Here is a 19,271-nt window from a genome sequence, read left to right as displayed (position 1 = left end):
AATAAATGGAAATTAATCATAATTTTTATTCAAACAATCAACCAATCGATTTGTGTTGATCTAAATAATATCACAGAAAAAGACTTAGATAAACTTCAAATGGAATATCGCGATATGAATCATGTCATTCTTGTAGAACATCCTTATTATATAAAATCACATGATGGGGAAAACTTTTGTCCAGTACCTTACAGTCACCCAGTAGATTATACTGAAGTTCCTTATGAAGGTATAGAAATAATAAATATAACATTGGAGGCTGTGGTTAAAAGATGTACGCACAAAAAAAAATATAAATTGGCTTATACGATTTTTTTGAACGCTATTGAAAGTATGGCCTTTACATATATGTATCGGTTCTGCGAATTTGCAAGAGCAATGAATAAAAGAGGTGCTGAAATATCATTTTACTTAAAATTATTTAGTGATAAACTTACTGAACTTATACCGATAATTAATAGAGAATGGATTTCTCCTGAACCGTATGAATGTATTTTAGATGTTTACAAAAAATACGAAAAAAAAAATAACAAATACAAATTTAAAAAAGAAAACGGAATATACAGAAGGGATTTATTAAACTGCATGAAATTAATAAAAGATAAATTAAACTTTTTAAAAGAACCTCATGAAGTATCAATGAAGTACATGTCTATACGCAAATTAGAAAACTACCATGATTTAAATAATCAAGTTATTAGAGATCACTTAACTTTAGAACAATTTTCTTCTGGTTACAAAGATATAACTGGAGATAAACGTAAGAAGGAAGATTTGTTTTTATATCGTTTTATTATATAACATTTTTATGAATTTTAAAATTAATTTTATAATTTACCAAATATTTTACTGTACAAATTTGTAATTTAATTTCAAGAAAATGGAATTAATGGCTAATATTTTAAATATAGTTTTCAAAAATCTCAAATTATACTATAAGTATATATTTGGTAAATAACAGAACTTGTTTAAAAAACTACTCTTCTGATTTGCCGGCTATAGAATTTTAATGGGTTCTAAATGCATTTAAAAAAATAATTTAAATGCTTTTGAACTGAAAACTAAAAGTCAAAATTTAGAGAAATTAATACCAATATAATTATTTATCAGCTTTATCTATTTTTGCTATAGATCAAAGCTATTGTATAAGATGCAAGAAAGAACACATAGGTACGACTAATGAAGTTTATATTTTATCACCATGTGGACATGGCTGGTGCTGTAAATGGTGTAGTCGACAATTGACTGAGTGTCCAGTATGTGATCAAGAGGTTACAAGTACTCAAAAATTAAATATACGAACATCTGTGTCAATAGTTACTGAAAGTATATAATACATAATTACTTACTGAAACATTAACGAAATAAAATAATAAAAGTGTTTCTTTATATTGGCTTTTATGTTTAGTAAATTAGCTTGAGTGGTAAAAGAAACTTTTGTTTTGCTTATCAAACAGTATTACTAACGTCAAAGTTAAATACATTTAATCATAATAATTAACAAATTGGACGTTATAAAGGCCGCCTCCCTATTGGATACTCCACAAAAATTATATATCCATCCAAAAATAACATGTTTTTTTTTTAGAAATTCATTATCATACTGAATGATATATTTACTATATTATTTAGGAAATATTTATGCAAATATCTTGAATATTATAAAAATTTTAAATAGTGGTTATAACATTTCAGCAAGAACGATATGTTATTTTTGCTTTAAAATTTGATGTCTTTATCATATTAAGAGTACAAAGGTAAAATTTAATAATAAAATTGACATTGTGAAAACTGTTTTTTTCATAACTGTATATGAAATGTGTCAATCAAGATGATATGACAAATCTAATATCTATTTTGTTAAACAATTTTTTCTTATAACAATTTTTACCTTTTAGTTTTTATGTTCAAAAATATTTGAAACTATTTATTCCTAAAATTATCATAGAACTATCATTATTTTTTATCTAATGTGATTACTTCATGTGATACGTTTTTTGTTGTGATAAATAAATAAAAAAAGTAATACTTATATTATATTTTTAATAGATTCGTGTTACGTACACTTAAAATATTATAATTATCAAAACAAAAAAAAATTTTTTTTTTTAACTCTTTTATTATTCTTAACACGATTAATGATGTGCAAAAAATTTGTCCGTTAAAATTTAATCATCATTTTATATTACTTAATATCCCTGAGTGAAAAGTAAAATAGCTGCTCACTCTTCTAAACTTTCGTACTAAAAAACGAACTAATTTTTAATATTTGCAATTAGAGTATTGGAACTTACAGACGAGATGTGCCATAGATAGACGAAAAGTGCGTTGTGTAAGATGTCGTAGTCATATTATAGATGATGATGATCATTCAAACAGACACATAATGATACCATGTGGTCATGGTTGGTATTGTAGTAAATGCATTAAGGAAAATAAGTGTTCATTATGTCCCAGGGAAGTAACAGATAAACTGTGTGTAAATTTGAAAAAAAAAAATGAATAAATCTATTAATGTTATTTCTTTAATTAATATTGCTTTGATTTGTACAAAATTACATTTTTAAATAATGCAGTTCAAAATTAAACATTACGAAAACATGATTAAATTATTAAAAAATTTATTGGTACTATATGCTTGCTACTGGATATTACAATAGAAATGCATTATATTGTTTGTTTATAATTAAGGCCATATATTTGGTTTTATATAACTATAAAAATACTTTTTATATAATTGAATTTCATTTATCAACGTTAATCACCATTATTATTATAATTAAATATATTAGTAATTTTAAATTTTAGCGTAATTAGTTATATTTATTGTACAAATCATTTTAGATCTGATATAACTGAATAATGAAGTTTAATTTAATTTAATTTATTTTATTTTATTTTAAATAAGTCTGCAAATATTTTTAGAGAGTTGATTTTTTTTTGTCTATATAAACCTTATTCTTGAATTTATTCTATTTTTTGTTTCTGTATAAAATATTTTTACAGATTTAATAAAAATTATTAATTATTTTTCTTACAAAAGCCAAAATTATTATAAATAAAATGATTTAATAATTATAAAAATTTACATATTATCTAATTAATATGCTTGCCATTGTGACATTATAAATAATGAAACGACTTAATACTTAAACTGTATATTGATATTTGATTCATGATTAATGTGGACTCATTTTAAAAAATATTTTTGACCGACATTTTTTCAAACAAATAATACTATTTTATTATTTGTAATGCTTTCCTAAAACATAAATTATATGAATAATGATTTGAAATCTAAATTTAATTTACTAAACGAATTTAATGTAAATTCTTAAATAAATACATGCACGTTTGCGTCAATGCATAAATTGTGTTATTTATTATTTTCACGCATTTAGAAAAGACAAGGGCAAGTTGTCATCATTAAATCTCTTAAAGAAAATATTCATCATGAAATTTTGTTAGATATACTTCTTGATATATATGACCAATTGGTAAAATTCTCAATATTGAAAACTGACTATTAATTAAATTAAAAATGTCAATTTATAATATTTTTTTAACGGAAATGATAAAATTCTATTAGTTTACTATAGGTATTGCTAATAAAATACTAAATATGTATTATCTAATTAAAAGTAGGTCATCTATTACTAAACTTAAGAAAACATTGAGTATATTATAAAAATTTATCATTGTTATCATAAAAAATTCTAATTCAATTATTCTCAATAAATGTTAAACACATTATTATTTTTTTTTTAATTGAAGTAGGTCATTATGCTTTAAATTGCGCCTCATTTTCTCTGATTAAAATATAAATTTATATATTTATAAATGTCGAACCGATATAATTTATATAATATACAAACAGTTTTTTATATGTCAAAATATAGTTTATAAAATTACTGTTTTAAAATAGATATTTAAAATTTTATACTTTTTTATGATTTACGAATTTTTATTGTAATAGTTTACTAGCAATATATTTAAAAAATTTAAATTAGATTGGTATAAATTTAAAACAGTTATGTCAAATTAAACTGTTCAAAATATATAAAGAAGTAAAATAGTATAATATTTATAAAATTACTATGATAAAAATATATTAAATAAAATGATTTAATAATTATAAAAAATTACATATTATTTAATTAATATGCTAGCCATTGTGACATTATAAATAAGGAAAAAAGTTAATACTTAATATGCTTTTTAATATTTAATATATTTTTAATATGGAATCGTTCTAAAAAATATGTTTGATAAAGTTTGCTTGAAACAATTAAAATTATTACTTGTAAAGCTTTCCTAAAATATAAATTATATGAATAATAGTTTGAAATCTAAATTTACTATACTAAACGAATTTAATTTAAATTCTTGAGTAAATACATGTGCGTTTGCGTCAATGCATAAATTGTGTTATTTATTATTTACACGCCTTTAAAGAAGTGTAGTGTAAGTTGAAAACCTGAAGCTGTTTTTAAACATTTTTCTGGAAATTAATATTAGAAAAAATATTCAAATTTTCAATTAATTATGACGATTAGAAATGTGACATTATTTATCCTAATTAGATATCTCATCCTGTATTAATAATAAGTACACTTTTAGAATGTTATTGAATTTCAATACAATAAATAAAATTATTTAATAATTATTAAATTTTACATATTTATCAATTAATCAATATGGTCGTCATAAATTAAAAAAAAAAAAGTTAATACTTAAGTTGATTTTTAATATTTTCTGTATTTTTTTTTTATTGACTCATATAATAAAGTTCATAAAATTACGTAGCACAGGGGGATCACGGCACAGTGGTGACGTGGCATTGTTGGATCAAGTATAATGATATCTGACAGTGATTAAAATTACTATAAAAAAAAACGCTTCGATGCAAATCTTTAGATAGTGTTCAATTTTAAAATATCGGCGGATTGTTCCAAAAGTTTCATGATCTGCTATTTCCTCAATAATATCCTGATTAAGATAAAGTATGTCGAATGAAAGATGTATGTAAATTCAATGAGTTTTTATTCTCTAATTTCTCCAATTATTGTCTTATGTTTACTGACGTTTCAATAAGCTCTAATTCCGCTGGTTTCTCTTTCTTTATTCCTAGTCTTAAGATTAAATTCTTAGTTATTCTTCCTTCACAATCTTGTTCTTTTACTACTGAGTGTTATGTCATTTCTTCGGCCGTTGAGCTTATTCAATCCTTCAATATTTCTTATGTTTTAATAATTACTGACTCTTTATCAGTTCATTCTTCTCTCTCTTCTAATTCATTCAAAAAATCCAGATCTTTTCTTATTATTAAAATAAAAGCGTTAATTTATTATCTTTTCTTAGCTAATACAAAAATCGAATTTTTATGGTGTCCTAGTCATGTTGGTATTTTTGGTAATGAGGAGGCTGACCATTTAGCTAAACTTACCAAATTCATTACCTGCCGTCCAACCCTCAATATTCCTTCATCCGACTTCGTTTCATCCCTTAATAAGACGATATTTCTAGCATGGCAAGAATATTGGTCTACTCCTTTCTCTCTCATCACAGCTTGGCACAAATCAATTTCACCAACTATTCCAAATCATCCTTTGTTCCATAAACTTCCTCTCTCCCGGTTCCATATATTATCCTTTTCTCGACTAAGACTTGGTCTTAATCGCCTTCTTTCCATGCGTACAAAATGTCCCTTAACAATTCTCCTATGTGCTCCAAACTTGACGATGAAGTTCTCTGCGACTTTCCTCATATAATTTTTGACTGCTGTGCATTTGAAAGTAATCGTTCTATTTTATTTAATAATTTATCTCATCTTAATATCTCTCCTATTAATTGTTACACTATTCTTAACTCAACTTCTCACGATGTAATTTCTTTAGTTATTTCTTTCATTCATTCAGCTGGTTTTTTTTTAACGATATTTTACTGTAATTTTATTATAATTTTGTTGATGTCAGATCAATTGTACTATTTTTATTATTATTATTATTTTTTCTTTTCTCGTTTTATTTAATTGTTAAGCTATTATAATACTTTGTATTGAAAGCTAATAAAGAAAAAACAAAAAAAAAAATACTACTTTCCATGAAAAAATTGTATTGATCCATAAATTTTTTAAAAAGTTATAGCATTTTAAAGTAAAAATTATAATATATAAAATCGAGAATTTTCACATAAAAATAGCATTCGGTAGCTATTTTCACCACAAAGACAAAGCCGAAGATCACATTTTTTTTTCCATAATAAAGTGCATTACAATATCTTTAATGTAATATATATATATAAGTGTCAGATTTTCCGAAACATTTTCAAAAATTAAGTTGAAAAAGTTAATTTTTTGTGAAAAAGTTGTCATTTAAAATACCCCCCTGTGGGCAGGTTAAGGGACAAATTTATAAAAAATATATACTAAATCATAGGTAAGGACATCATGCAATTATATAAAAAAAAATTATATTGATTTGTTCATTTTTGAAAAGTTATGGCAGTTTTTAGTAAAAAAAATTGAAAAAATTTCGAAAATTAGCTTTTTTTAAATTTTTAATTTTTTTGGAGGTTTCCCCCATTTACGGGGAACGAGGGAAGTTTTTTCAATTTTTTAAGGTAATGTGTTCGACTAGATACAATTTGTGATATTTTGACGTATTATTGAAAGAAATCGGTTCGGTGAGAGCTGAGAAAAAGTGATAACAGACACAAAAAAAAACACGTCATAGTAAAATCAATACCTTCTCAGCTTCGCATCCAAGATAAAAGTTATTATTTTTATGATATTACGAATTTTCATTAGAATTGTTCATCTTGTAAAATTTTAAATTAGATTGGAAATAATTAAAAACAGTTAAGTCAAAATAAACTGTTCAAAATAGATATATAATTAAATAGTATTATATTTTTAATATAATGATCATTTACTTTTTTCCATTAATCATTTCTTTAAAGAAAATTGTTATTTTTATATAATACAATAAATTATATTTTAAATTACAATTGTTCATATATGATTAAAGTACATAATAAAAGTTTATTTTTGATCCGGTATTTTAAATACACTTGTAACTACTTCTTATAAATAGTCTTGTTACATTCTTGTAATTATATATTTTTAAGTCAGTATATATTTTATTTCAAAACTATTTTATTTTAATTGATACACATTTGTGAAATTAAAAATTGTTGAATATTCTCTAAGAATAATATGTTACTCAATATATTCAAATTCATAATACTTTTAATTCAAACTATCAACCAATCGATTTGTGTAGATCTAAATAATATCACATATGAGGACATAAATACTCTTGAAAGGGAATACCCAAATTTTCATCATGTCTATTTGGAACAACATCCTCATTATATAAAATCACACGATGGGGAAAACTTTTGTCCAGTGCCTTACAGTCACGCAGTAGAAGAAAATGAAATTCCTTATGAAGGTATAGAAATAATAAATAGAAAATTGAAGTATGTGGTTATGAACTGTGTGGACAAAGAAAATTATAAATTGGCTTATACAATTTTTTTGAACGCTATAGAAAGTATGATCTTTACATTTATGTATCGGTTCTGCGAGTGTGCAATAGAAATGAATAAAAGAGGTGCTGAAATATCATTTAACTTAAAAGTATTTAGTAATAAACTTACTGTACTTATACCGATAATTAATAGAGAATGGATTTCTCCTGAACCGTATGAATGTATTTTAGATGTTTACAAAAAATACGAAAAAAAAAATAACAAATACAAATTTAAAAAAGAAAACGAAAACGAAGATTACAGAAATGATTTATTAGGCTGTATGAATTTAATGAAAGATAAAGTGCACTTTTTAAGAGAACCTGATAATTTATCAACGAATGAAATGAATGTAAACGAATTGGAAGAATACCTAAATAAGAATGATAATGTTATAAATTATCAATTGACTTTTACACAATTTTCTCCTTATTTTAAATGTATCACAGGAGATAAATGTAAGAAGGAAGTTTTTTTTATAACGTTTTAATACATAATATTATTTTTTATAAAAATAAAAATTTATGTTTATAATTTATGAAATATATTTCTGTACAAATTTGTAATTCAATTTCAAGATAATTGAATTAATGGCTATTTTTTTAAATATAGTTTTAAATAAACTCAAATTATACTATAAGTATATATTTTGTAAATAACNTAAACTCAAATTATACTATAAGTATATATTTTGTAAATAACAGTACATGTTTAAAAAACTACTCTTCTGATTTGCCGTCTATAGTTTTTAATGGGTTTTAAAAGCGTTAAAATAATACTTATAATGCTTTAAACTGAAAACTAAAATTTAAAATTTCTAGAAATTATTACCGATATAATTATTTAACAACTGTTTTTTTTTCTGTAGATCAAACCTCATGTATTACATGTAACGGAGAACACAGTGATATTAGCAGTATTTATGTTTTTGCACCATGTGGACATGGCTGGCGCAGTAAATATTGTAAAAGCGAATTGACTAAGTGTCCTGCATGCCATGAAGAGGTTACAAATAATCAACATCTAAATATAGCAACTTTCGTATCAATAGTTACTAAAGGTATATAAATTATAACTACTTATTGAAACATTAATGAAATGAAATATTAAAAGCGTTTCTTTGTAATGGCTTTTATGTTTAGTACATTAGCTTGAGTGGTCTAAGAACCCTTTTTTTTTGTTTATCACATAGTATTACTAACGTTAAAGTTAAATACATTGAATCATAATAATTAGCAAATTGGGGGTTATAAAAAGCCACCTCCTTCTTGGATATGCCACTAAAATTATATATCCATCCAGAAATTACATGATTTTCTTTTTTAGAAACTCATTACTATACTGAAAGCTATATTTATTATATTATTTAGGAAATGTTTATGCGAATATCTTTTATTTAGTTTTATATTTAGCAGAAATAAATTTATATCCATCCATATACAAATGAATAAAATATTTTTGTTTTTACAAATAGATAACGAATAAATATTATTTGAAATTTTATATCTTTATCATATTAGAAAAGTCATTTAATAAAATTGATATAGAGAAAACTGCCTTTCACGATGATATGACAAATCTAATAACTTTTTTACAATAACTATTTCATTAAACAATTTTTTCTCTTATCAAATATTGCCTTCTTGTTTTTATGTTCAAAACGTATTTGAAACTAATTATCACTAATATAAATATAATGTTTTATTAATTTGAATAGTTGAATAGCTGTAATTTTCCCAAAATTATTATGGAACATTTATTTATTGTAAGAAAAGAAAAAAAAAAGCTATTTAGTGCGGTCGTTTATAAAAATTTATATTTTGTTAACATTTCTTTCCCTTTTATATAATTTTCATTATATATATTTTTTTAAATATTCAGAAATAATCAATTAAAAATAATATCTAAAATTAATTTAATTAAATATTTTGTCCCACATTAAAGGAAAAAATGTAATTATTTTCTCTATATGATCTGATGTGATATAATCACATTTTTTGTTGTAAAAATAAATAAAAAATATCATGCTTATTTATATTTTTAATACATATGTGTTATATGTACTTTAAATATTAATTTATTAAAATAAAAACAAGTCATTTTTTAAAACTCTTTCATTTTCCTTAATACGATTATTGATGTGCAAAACACATTCCCCTAAAAATTTAATTATAATTTTATATTACTTATATCCTTGAATAGTGAAATAGCTACTCACTCCTGTAAACCATTCTACTAGGAAAGGAACTAATTTTTTATATTTGCATTTAGAGTACAATCCTTTACCGCCAAGATGTATCATGGATGAACGAAAAATACGTTGTGTATTGTGCCGTAATCAAATAATAGATGATGTTCATAATTCAAAGAGACACATAATGATACCATGTGGTCATGGTTGGTATTGTAGTAAATGCATTAAGGAAAAAAAGTGTTCATTATGTTCCAAGAAAAAAACAAATAAATTGTGTGTAAAATTGAAAAAACAATAAATAATTTTAACAATGTTATTTCTTTAATTAATATTGCTTTGATTCATTTAAAACTCTTTTTTTTCCTTAAATATACACGTTCTTTATTTGTACAAAATTAAATTTTTAAATAATGCTATTCAAAATTAATTATTATGAAAACTTGATTAAATTACTAGGACATTCATTGTTTATATATGATAGATACTAAATATTACACTAGCAATGCATGTTATTGTTTGTTTATAATGTTACAAATTTACTAATTTAATATTTTATATTAATATGCGTAAGTTGGTCGTGGGTAATAGTGTTTTAATTTGTAGTCATTTGTAGTTCAAAAAAATCACAAATCTAACGGATACAAATTTAAAAAAAACGAACGATACAGAAGGGATTTATTAAACTGCATGAAATTTTTTAAAGTTAAATAAAACTTTTTAAAAAAACATAATCAAGTAGCAATGATGTATATGTCTATACACAATTTAGTAAACTACCATAATTCTAATAATCAAGTTATTAAATATCACTTTCATTCTTCTGATTACAAAGATATAACTGCAGATAAATGTAAAATGGAAGTTTTTTATAATAACCTTTTATTACATATCATTATTTTTTATGAAAATTAAAATTTATTTTTATAATTTATGAGTTATTTTCCTGTAAAAATTTTTCGTTTAATATCAAGATAATAGAATTAATGACTAATTTATAAATATAGGTTTTAAAAAACGGTATCATAGTGAAGTCGCGGCACAGTGTGAGCGTAGCGTAGTTGGGACTAGTATAGACAATATCTGACAGTGATTAAAATCATTACCATAGAAACGCTTCGATGCAAATATGTAAATAGTGTTTAATTTTAAGAATTGGGTGTATTATTGAAATGAAAAATTATAATTCAAAAAGATTTACGGAAAAATTGCAAAAAAATCATTGACACGGGCAATGATTTTTACTGAATCGGCAAACGTTCGTTGCATTTGTTTTTTGATAAAATTGGCAATTTAAGCTGATTAAAATTTTTAATTAATTTTTTCGACTTAAAAGAAAAAAAAATTGTAAAAAGTTTAACATTATTCTATGTGAAATAGTTTAATATAATATCCATGAAAATCATTGTACCCCCATTATAATGTATTTTAAAATAAATAAAAATAATAATGGTAATAATGCATAGAATTTAAGTCATCGGGAAAATGTTGTTTTTGAACTTATAATACTGAACATTAGCTTTATTTTAACATATTTTTGAAGCTCGGAGTATTTCCGAAAGATTTTCAAAACTTAAGTTGAAAAATTTTAATTTTTTTGATCAAGTTGCTATTTTGAATTCCCCCTGTGGGCAGGTAAAGGGTCAGATTTTCAAAAAAATCATATCAAATGTAAGAGAAATATTTAACAATTGAATATAAAAAAGATTTATTTTAAATTGTTCATTTCTCAAAATAGCAATTTAAAATAAAATGTAAAATTTATTGATTCTAAAAATCGTAATTTTTTTCACTATTTACCGGAAACGAGGGAAAAATTTTCAATTTATGAAGATATGCCTTCAATTTAATTTTTGAGAAAAATCAGTCCAGTGAGAGCTGAGTAAAAGTAGTGGTGATACAAAAAAATAAGTAAATATAAAAAAAAAAATAGACACATCATGGTAAAATTATGGTAAAAATTATTCGCATAAAAGCATTTAAACTGAAATTATTCTATTGGTATATATTTGTTAGAAAACTAGAGTTAATGGTTTTAAAATCAGTAAAAATATATTTAAAATGCATTTGAACTACAATACTAACCATGACCACATTGTATCATTATGTGTCTGTTTAAATGATGAACATCATCTTTTATTTGTCTGCGACACTTTATACAACGCGCTCCTCGTCCATCTAAGATACATCTTGGCGGTAACCGCTCATATACTAAATGCAAAATTTAATAATTAATTCCTTTCCTAGTAGAATAGTTTACAGGAGTGAGTAGCTATTTCACTATTATTCAATATATATATATAATATTATATATTATAAAATATTATTCAATATAATATATTCAAGGATATAAGTAATATAATATTATAATTAAATTTTAGGGGAATGTGTTTTTCACATAAATATCTCTAAAAATATTTGACGATTTATTTAAGAAGAATCTTAACAACTGAAGCAGTGGACAACGAGATAGAAGAAATGTACGCAGGACTCGAGGAACTCTGTAAATTAGCGAAAGGAAGTGATAACTTAATAATAATAGGGGATTGGAAAGCTGTTGTAGGTGAAGGTGCTGATGGGCAAGTAGTAGGAGCCTATGGATTGGGTACTAGAAACGAAAGGGGAGACCGACTTATAGATTTCTGCAAACAATATGACTTAGTCATAACAAGCACAAACCAAAACATCCATCGGAGAAAAAGGTATACGTGGAAAATGCCAGGGGACATTGGTCGATACCAAATCGATTATATATTGGTAAGAAAACGCTTCAGAAATCAAGTTCGGAGATGTAAAACTTACCCAGGCGCCGATGTGGACAGCGACTATGACCTCTTAATGATTAAAAGCAATGTTACATATAAAAAACTGATGAAACTTACAAAAAAGGAAAGAAGATATGACGTAAATATGCTAAAAAATCATAATACAGCGTTAGCCTATGAATCATGCATCAGTAAAACATGCAAAGTACCCTCACAAATTGAGTCAACAAATATAAGATGGGAAGCAATCAAAGAAACTATACATAATGCAGCCAATAAAACTCTTATAAGAAATACGTTAGATCCCAAAAAACCATGGATAAATGAACAAATTCTAAGAGATATTGAGGAAAGAAGAAAGTACAAAAACTCCAAAGACAACTAAGGAATAATAAAATATAAAGAACTTAAAAACAAAATAAACAGAAATGCAAAAGAAGCAAGGGAGAAATGGCTGGAAGATAGATGTCATGAAGTAGAGCTATTACTAAAAGAAAACAAAATGGACCAAGCGTTTAATACAATAAAGAAATTTGTCAGTAGTAAAACAAAAGTTAACAGCAAAATAAGAGATGAAAACGGAAATCTACTAATAGACAACGAAGACATTGCTAGTAGATGGAAACAATATCTTGAAGTTCTGTATCAAGATGAAGAGATAACAAGCCTACATAATGGAAGTAACCCAGATAATGAGGGTGCACCAATCCTAAGAATTCAATCAAGTCCTTAAGATGATGAAAACTAGGAAAACCCCAGGTGTAGACAATATATCAACAGAACTGATTCAAAATGCAGGTACAAAAATTCAGAACGATTTGTTCAAATTGGTAAATGACATCTATATAACTGGAGAAATACCAGAAGATTTAAAAAAAATCATTTTAATAACTCTCCCCAAGAAAGCAACGGCGGAAAAATGCAATGAATATAGAATCCTGAGTCTGATGATACACTCGGCTAAAATCTTAGTAAAAATAATAGGTAACCGGATAGAACATAAAATTGAAAGACAATTAAGTAATGAACAATTCGGATTTAGAAAAAACAAGGGTACTAGAGAAGCGAACTTAAGCCTTAGAACATAAATTGAAAAACAGATCGAATTTAACAACGATACATTTATCGCATTTATCCATTTAGAGAAGACATTTGACACAGTTCCCTGGAAGGAACTTTTTAAGACATTAGAAGAAATAGGCATTGATTATAGAGACAGACAGTTAATATACAACATATACAAAGAGCAATTAGCTATAATAAAAGTGTCAGACAAGTCTGCAACAGCTAAAATAGGAAAAGGAGTAAAACACGGGTGTCACTGTCACCAAAGTTATTTAATATTTATGTAGAACAATATATCAATGAAATTAAAGAAACATTCACCAGAGATAAAATTGGAATGATAGTAGGAGGAGAATTGATATCATTTTTAAGATTCGCCGATGACATAGCTCTTGTTGCAAGCAGCGAAAACGATCTCAAAAGAGCGTTAGAAGAAAAAGCAAGGTGCTTCCAAAATTATCACCTTAAAATCAAATGGAATAAAACCAAGGTATCGATGTGTCAAAAAAAGAATCGTATTCGCAGAATAAGAATTAAAATTGATAACCACACTCTCGATCAAGTGGAAAACTTTAGATATCTAGGTAGTATAATTAGTCAAGATGGAAAATGTACTATGGAAATAAAAGCAAGGATCGCTCAAGCAAAAACAGCATTCATGAACAAAAGAAACCTACTGTGCTCTAAAAACGTGAATATACGTATGAGGAAACGGTTGGTAAAGGTATATGTGTGGAGTGTCGCACTGTACGGATGCGAAACATGGGTATTAAACAAAACGGAACATAAGCTCCTCGAAAGTTTCGAGATGTGGTGCTGGAGAAGAATGTTGAGAGTAAGCTGGGTAGAAAAAAGAACTAACGAAAATGTTTTAAACGAAATAAATGAAACCAGGAAGATACTTAGCACCATAAAAGAAAGAAGATGGAATATGATTGGTCATGTATTAAGACACGAAGAAGAGCTTCTATATATTCTAATAGAAGGGAAGATGAATGGCAAAAGAGATCGAGGACGACCAAGAACGTCTTATATCAAAAAGATGATTTCCGATGCGGGTCTAGCAAACTATAAGGAGCTGAAGAGGTTAGCTGACAATAGAGATGAATGGAGAAATTTTGGAAAATTTCAAAACCAACCTTAGGGTTGAAAAAAAAAACATATCTAACAGTCCTTGCTAACATCTTGATATTCGAAAGTATAAACAAATAATACAAAGAAAAAAGCTCTAGTATATGGAGCACAACTCTCATGATGATATTTAAAATCAAGGTTTTTCATCTCCTCCACGTCAAAATAATATAATAGCCAATCGAATATGTATGAGAATTCGACCGAAAAATGACTAGTAAAAAAATACTATTACCCTCGTCTTACTTAGATATTCATTAAATATTAATGTACCAGATTAAATTGAATTGAGGTGAAAAAATATTTTAAGGTACTTGTTACATAAATTACACTAGAGCCGATGATTATTTTAGAAGGTATAATTTCAATTTTAGTGTAATTATTTCTATTGACATATACAAGTGGTTTTAGGTCTGATATTTAGGTGATGAACTTTAATTTAACACGGCCGCCGGGGATTGACGGCCGGTTATAGAAAGTGTACCGGAAATCATGTGAAAAAAAGAGGCACGGTACGGGATTAGAACCCGCGACCCAAAGCGTCGTATAGACAAACCTTACCACTAGGCCACCGTGCACTTATGATTCAGATCCCGATACACTTTCATTTAGGTTGATAACGTGATGTGCGGCTGAGGGAAACACGGTACCGTGTCAAATTTCATCTTAAAAAAATCGTCAAATACTTTTAGAGATTCGATTTTTCAGTTTTTGTAAACCTATATATGTATATTAAGCTTCGTCTAACTAAGGTTATATAAAAATAAATAAATTACAGTGTTTATTATACTTAAAAAAATACGTGTATTGCATTATTGAATGATGCATAATTTGTTTTGAAGATTAAATTATAATCTACTAAATCATGTTATTATTATTTTTATCTTGCAGTTTCCACATTTTGTTTTTTAATATTCATAGATATTTTTAATGATTTATAGATTCTTATTTAAATGAAAAACATTTTTTTTCAGTTTTAATTTACAGCAAAAAATCAACGTTAGAATATTTAATTGGGCACTGATTTTTAATAACGTGTTACGTTCGAGTACTTGACAAAACATTTTGTTTATGAATATTCATATTAAATTTTTACCAATTTAAGATTATTATAACGTCAAAAAAATCAGTTTTCTGTAAAAAAAAAAAAATAATAACTAGATTGATCAAACTAACCGACGCTGTGCAATTCAGTCAAAAATTGACTCTAAAAATATTAAAAACCAATTCTCTAATTTCTATGTATTGATGAAATTATGGGGCTTAACCTCCCTGTTGAAAATTTTCCCCTAATTAAATTTTTTTATACACATTTTCATTTAGTATTAAAATATTTCTAGGAAATAAATAAATTTAGTTAATTAGCACTCCTAATGACAGGATTCCACAGTCCTTCATAAACATTTATATTTTTTTTTAATTTTAAATTAATAATCTTAAATTTTATATTATAATTAATAGCAAAGTTAAAAAATATATTCATGAACATTTGATTTTGGCAAAAAAAGGAAGTACTATTAGTTTTGAACTTGAGTGTGGAATTATATGATCACGTTAACACACTTAACAATAAACAAAATAAGAATTCAAATACCTTTGCAGTATTTACGTGATAAATTTTTCAATTAGAATTTTGTAACTAAAACAGTTGTATTCTACACTAAAAATCAAACAATATAAATAACAATTATGATATTAGATCAAAAATTAAATGGTTTAAATTAATTCTGTTTTTTGGATATATTTAGTGGATTTATTAAAAACGCGTTTAACGAATTTAACTCGTAGTGGTAAATCTGTTGTTGATTTTTAACATTGAACTGAGTGGGGCAAGTTGAAACCTTAGTTTTGACTGAATCTCTTAAAGAAAGTATTCACCATAGAAACTTGATATTTTATGGAAATACCACTTAGTATATTGATATATTTATTAGTAAAATGCTCATCAATTAATATTATTTATTTTAGGAATTAATAATAAATTAGAACAAAAAATCAAATTCGTCATTTTGCCATACGCTTAGACAAATTGACTCAGTCTAGTTAAAATTAGGCTATACTTGAAAAATATTACACATGTATTTCCCAATTAAGAACGAGTCACCGTTTGTACCCTTGAGAGATTTTAGATATATCATACAATTTTTTAGTTGGCCCACCGAATAATTAAAAGAATTGCGATAGGAAAATGTTTGAAAAGGAAAATCGACATAACGACACGCTAAATTAATTATTAGGTTTAAATTTTTCAGTGTCTGAGCTAGTTCACCTTGTAATAAAGAAATTATATGTAGAAATGTCATATAAAAGTAACGAAAAAAACAACTTTCACATATATTCAAAAATACCCTTAGTACTACCCAAATATTAGTAAAACTTAAAACTTCAAATATTTTAAATATATCTATTGCAATAAAATAGTTTTTTTTGTTTATTTTCGCTCAAGTTAAAACCATACGCCGTAAAACAATAATGTTATATCGTCTTGCAAAAATGTATAATCGCGAATTAAAACTAAAATATGTGTTTATTTTAAAACATTTGTCATTGTTTGGTTAACATATCCAAAAATATTTCCATAAAAGTTCGCAAACATTACCATATTTTTTTTAAATCCCATAAATTCATCTTGTCACAATCGTCAACTTGTTCCACACAACTATGATTTGTTTTAAATAGATCACTGACAATTTAAATAATAATAGCTAGAAATTACATACACATTTTTTTTTTTTATCAACTTTAACTCGCATCTTTTAAAGTTTTCTCGATGAACTCATAGGAAAAAACATACTTACAAAACGAAGCAATTACTTCCTTTGCAAAAATCCTGTTACTCCCTATTGTTACTGAATAAGTAAACAAACTCACGACTATGTAAATACATTATATTTGCCACGAAACTGTCGGTTGATAACAGTCGTGATAACCTGTTGTTGAGAATATTACTACCTATTGACGTACTTATGCAGTACTGATCTAGTGCGCAGTCACTACCTAAATTTCTACCCGCAGTTTAGTTAGGTTATGTGGATTGACATTTAATATGATAAAAATTTATATAAATGACACGTAAAAATTTCTTTTTAGTAATCGAATATTATAATTTTTCGGAAAAATAAAGTTTTATTTTACATCGTATTTTTAATGATGTCATTTTAGACGGTTATAATATTATTGAGCACACGTGCACAAAATAACATTTTTTCGACGATTCTTACTTATTTGTTTGGACAAATTAACGCCAAACGGCTTTTTTAATTAATACAAATTAATAAACAATAATGTACTCTTCTAATTTAGATAATACTTGAATTTCAAATAATTTCTATTCGTTGTGTGTAACTATAGTTATTGTAATAAAACAATTTTTTATTTATTTATTCATACTCGAGTTAAAACCTTAATCCGTAAAAAACAATATTACATTGTTCTTACAAAAATTGTACAACTGTTAGAATTCTTTTTTTTTTTTTTGCCAGTAATCATATACTTTTTCTGATTGAATGAAAAATAAATATTAAGCCCCGAGCTCTGATATTAATAAAATATTATAGTTACACATGCTTATAAAATGAATTGCTCTTTAAATTTAAGAAATTGAAAATTACACTTTCTATTGGCATTGGTTTGAGGTGTATCCGAATTTGAAGATTTAGAAAAGATGAAAACATGGGAAGTTTTGTGCAACGCTCTATTCTAATGAGATAATATAAATATTTTTAAATATAGAATTCTTAACTTATGAAAGAGGAGTAGAATAATCTTAATAAATCAACTGCGTATAACACATCGTTATCTGTTCGGTTCTGTATAACTGCGTCAAATTCGCACATTTGAAAATATGTATTTTTGAAGTGCCATAAAGATAAATTATGAACGCATAAATTATTAAGTATTAGATTATTTAAATAAAAAAACCTTGTTTAAATTAACGTATGATATTTCGATGATATTTTAGAGTTTTAAAAACCAATATTGTAATTTCGATTCAAAACTTTACTTAAAAATAAAAACATTAAGTCTTATAAGCACTTATTTAAATTGTATTTTTCTCTTATTTATCTCCCCCAAATCAAAACCCCAATTTCTACTGTAAATAATTTACCTACACAGTAGCGTAATGGTTAACAAACAGTTATAAATAGATAAGATTTTTTTTAAGAACTTTTCAGGCGTTCAAAAAGGGTTTTATTACTTTTTGAACGAAAAGATAAACTATCTTTGGGTATTTTTTTTCGATTTGACGTGTCCAACAAGCTATTGGATCGATTGTTATTGCCAATGAAAACATTGGAAAACTCTTCCCTTACTTTCTATTAATTTACATATCCAGTGCCGAGAGTGGGCTCCTGTTTTGGGCGGAGGGGGAAGATGAACATGAAAATTGTTTACTACGTCCACCAAAGGAAAGATATTGTATGTTCAACACGTAATTGTACAGTACCGTTAATCGGATTTCGGAAATGTGAGGGCCGCTGGTAGCAGTGGGAGGGGAAAACGGTACCGCGTTGTCAATAAGTTTGGTTGCGATCTCGCGGTGCACAATGGACAATAACAAAATAAAACGCGTCTACACACAGTGT

At 25.7% G+C, this 19,271-nt stretch overlaps 2 protein-coding genes across 3 annotated transcripts in view; both read left to right on the top strand.

The window, feature by feature from the left end:
- Positions 1-2,750, top strand: part of LOC126894363 (uncharacterized) — a 32,427-nt gene extending 29,677 nt beyond the window's left edge. The window contains exons 2-4 of one of the 2 annotated variants that reach the window (XM_050665316.1): positions 392-760; positions 1,132-1,326; positions 2,280-2,750. In XM_050665316.1, the coding sequence (XP_050521273.1) occupies positions 392-760; positions 1,132-1,326; positions 2,280-2,506 (791 nt within the window). In that variant the 3' untranslated portion in view covers positions 2,507-2,750. The remainder of the gene's footprint in view (positions 1-391; positions 761-1,131; positions 1,327-2,279) is intronic. The other variant, XM_050665317.1, reaches the window with a different exon arrangement.
- A 4,363-nt stretch (positions 2,751-7,113) lies between these two features.
- Positions 7,114-10,039, top strand: LOC126894366 (uncharacterized). Its single transcript, XM_050665322.1, has 3 exons — positions 7,114-7,991; positions 8,402-8,593; positions 9,805-10,039. Exons 1-3 carry the CDS (start codon positions 7,217-7,219, stop codon positions 10,023-10,025), a joined length of 1,188 nt encoding a protein of 395 aa, XP_050521279.1. The 5' UTR covers positions 7,114-7,216; the 3' UTR covers positions 10,026-10,039.
- The last annotated feature ends 9,232 nt before the right edge of the window (positions 10,040-19,271 follow it).

The sequence above is a fragment of the Daktulosphaira vitifoliae genome, unplaced genomic scaffold (assembly GCF_025091365.1).
Source record: "Daktulosphaira vitifoliae isolate Bord-2020 unplaced genomic scaffold, ASM2509136v1 Scaffold_1, whole genome shotgun sequence".
Classification (NCBI taxonomy): Eukaryota; Metazoa; Arthropoda; class Insecta; order Hemiptera; family Phylloxeridae; genus Daktulosphaira; species Daktulosphaira vitifoliae.
The sequence above is the reverse complement of the archived record's forward strand: the minus strand, read 5'-3'. Positions and strand labels throughout refer to the sequence as shown.

What these genes read in the sequence shown, in the direction of transcription:
- LOC126894366 (XM_050665322.1), top strand. Translation starts at nt 7,217, where the DNA reads ATGTTACTCAATATATTCAAATTCATAATACTTTTAATTCAAACTATC. An exon ending in ATGTATCACAGGAGATAAAT is followed by an intron (nt 7,992 to 8,401) that starts GTAAGAAGGAAG and finishes TTTTTTCTGTAG; the next exon opens with ATCAAACCTCATGTATTACA. An exon ending in CGTATCAATAGTTACTAAAG is followed by an intron (nt 8,594 to 9,804) that starts GTATATAAATTA and finishes ATTTGCATTTAG; the next exon opens with AGTACAATCCTTTACCGCCA.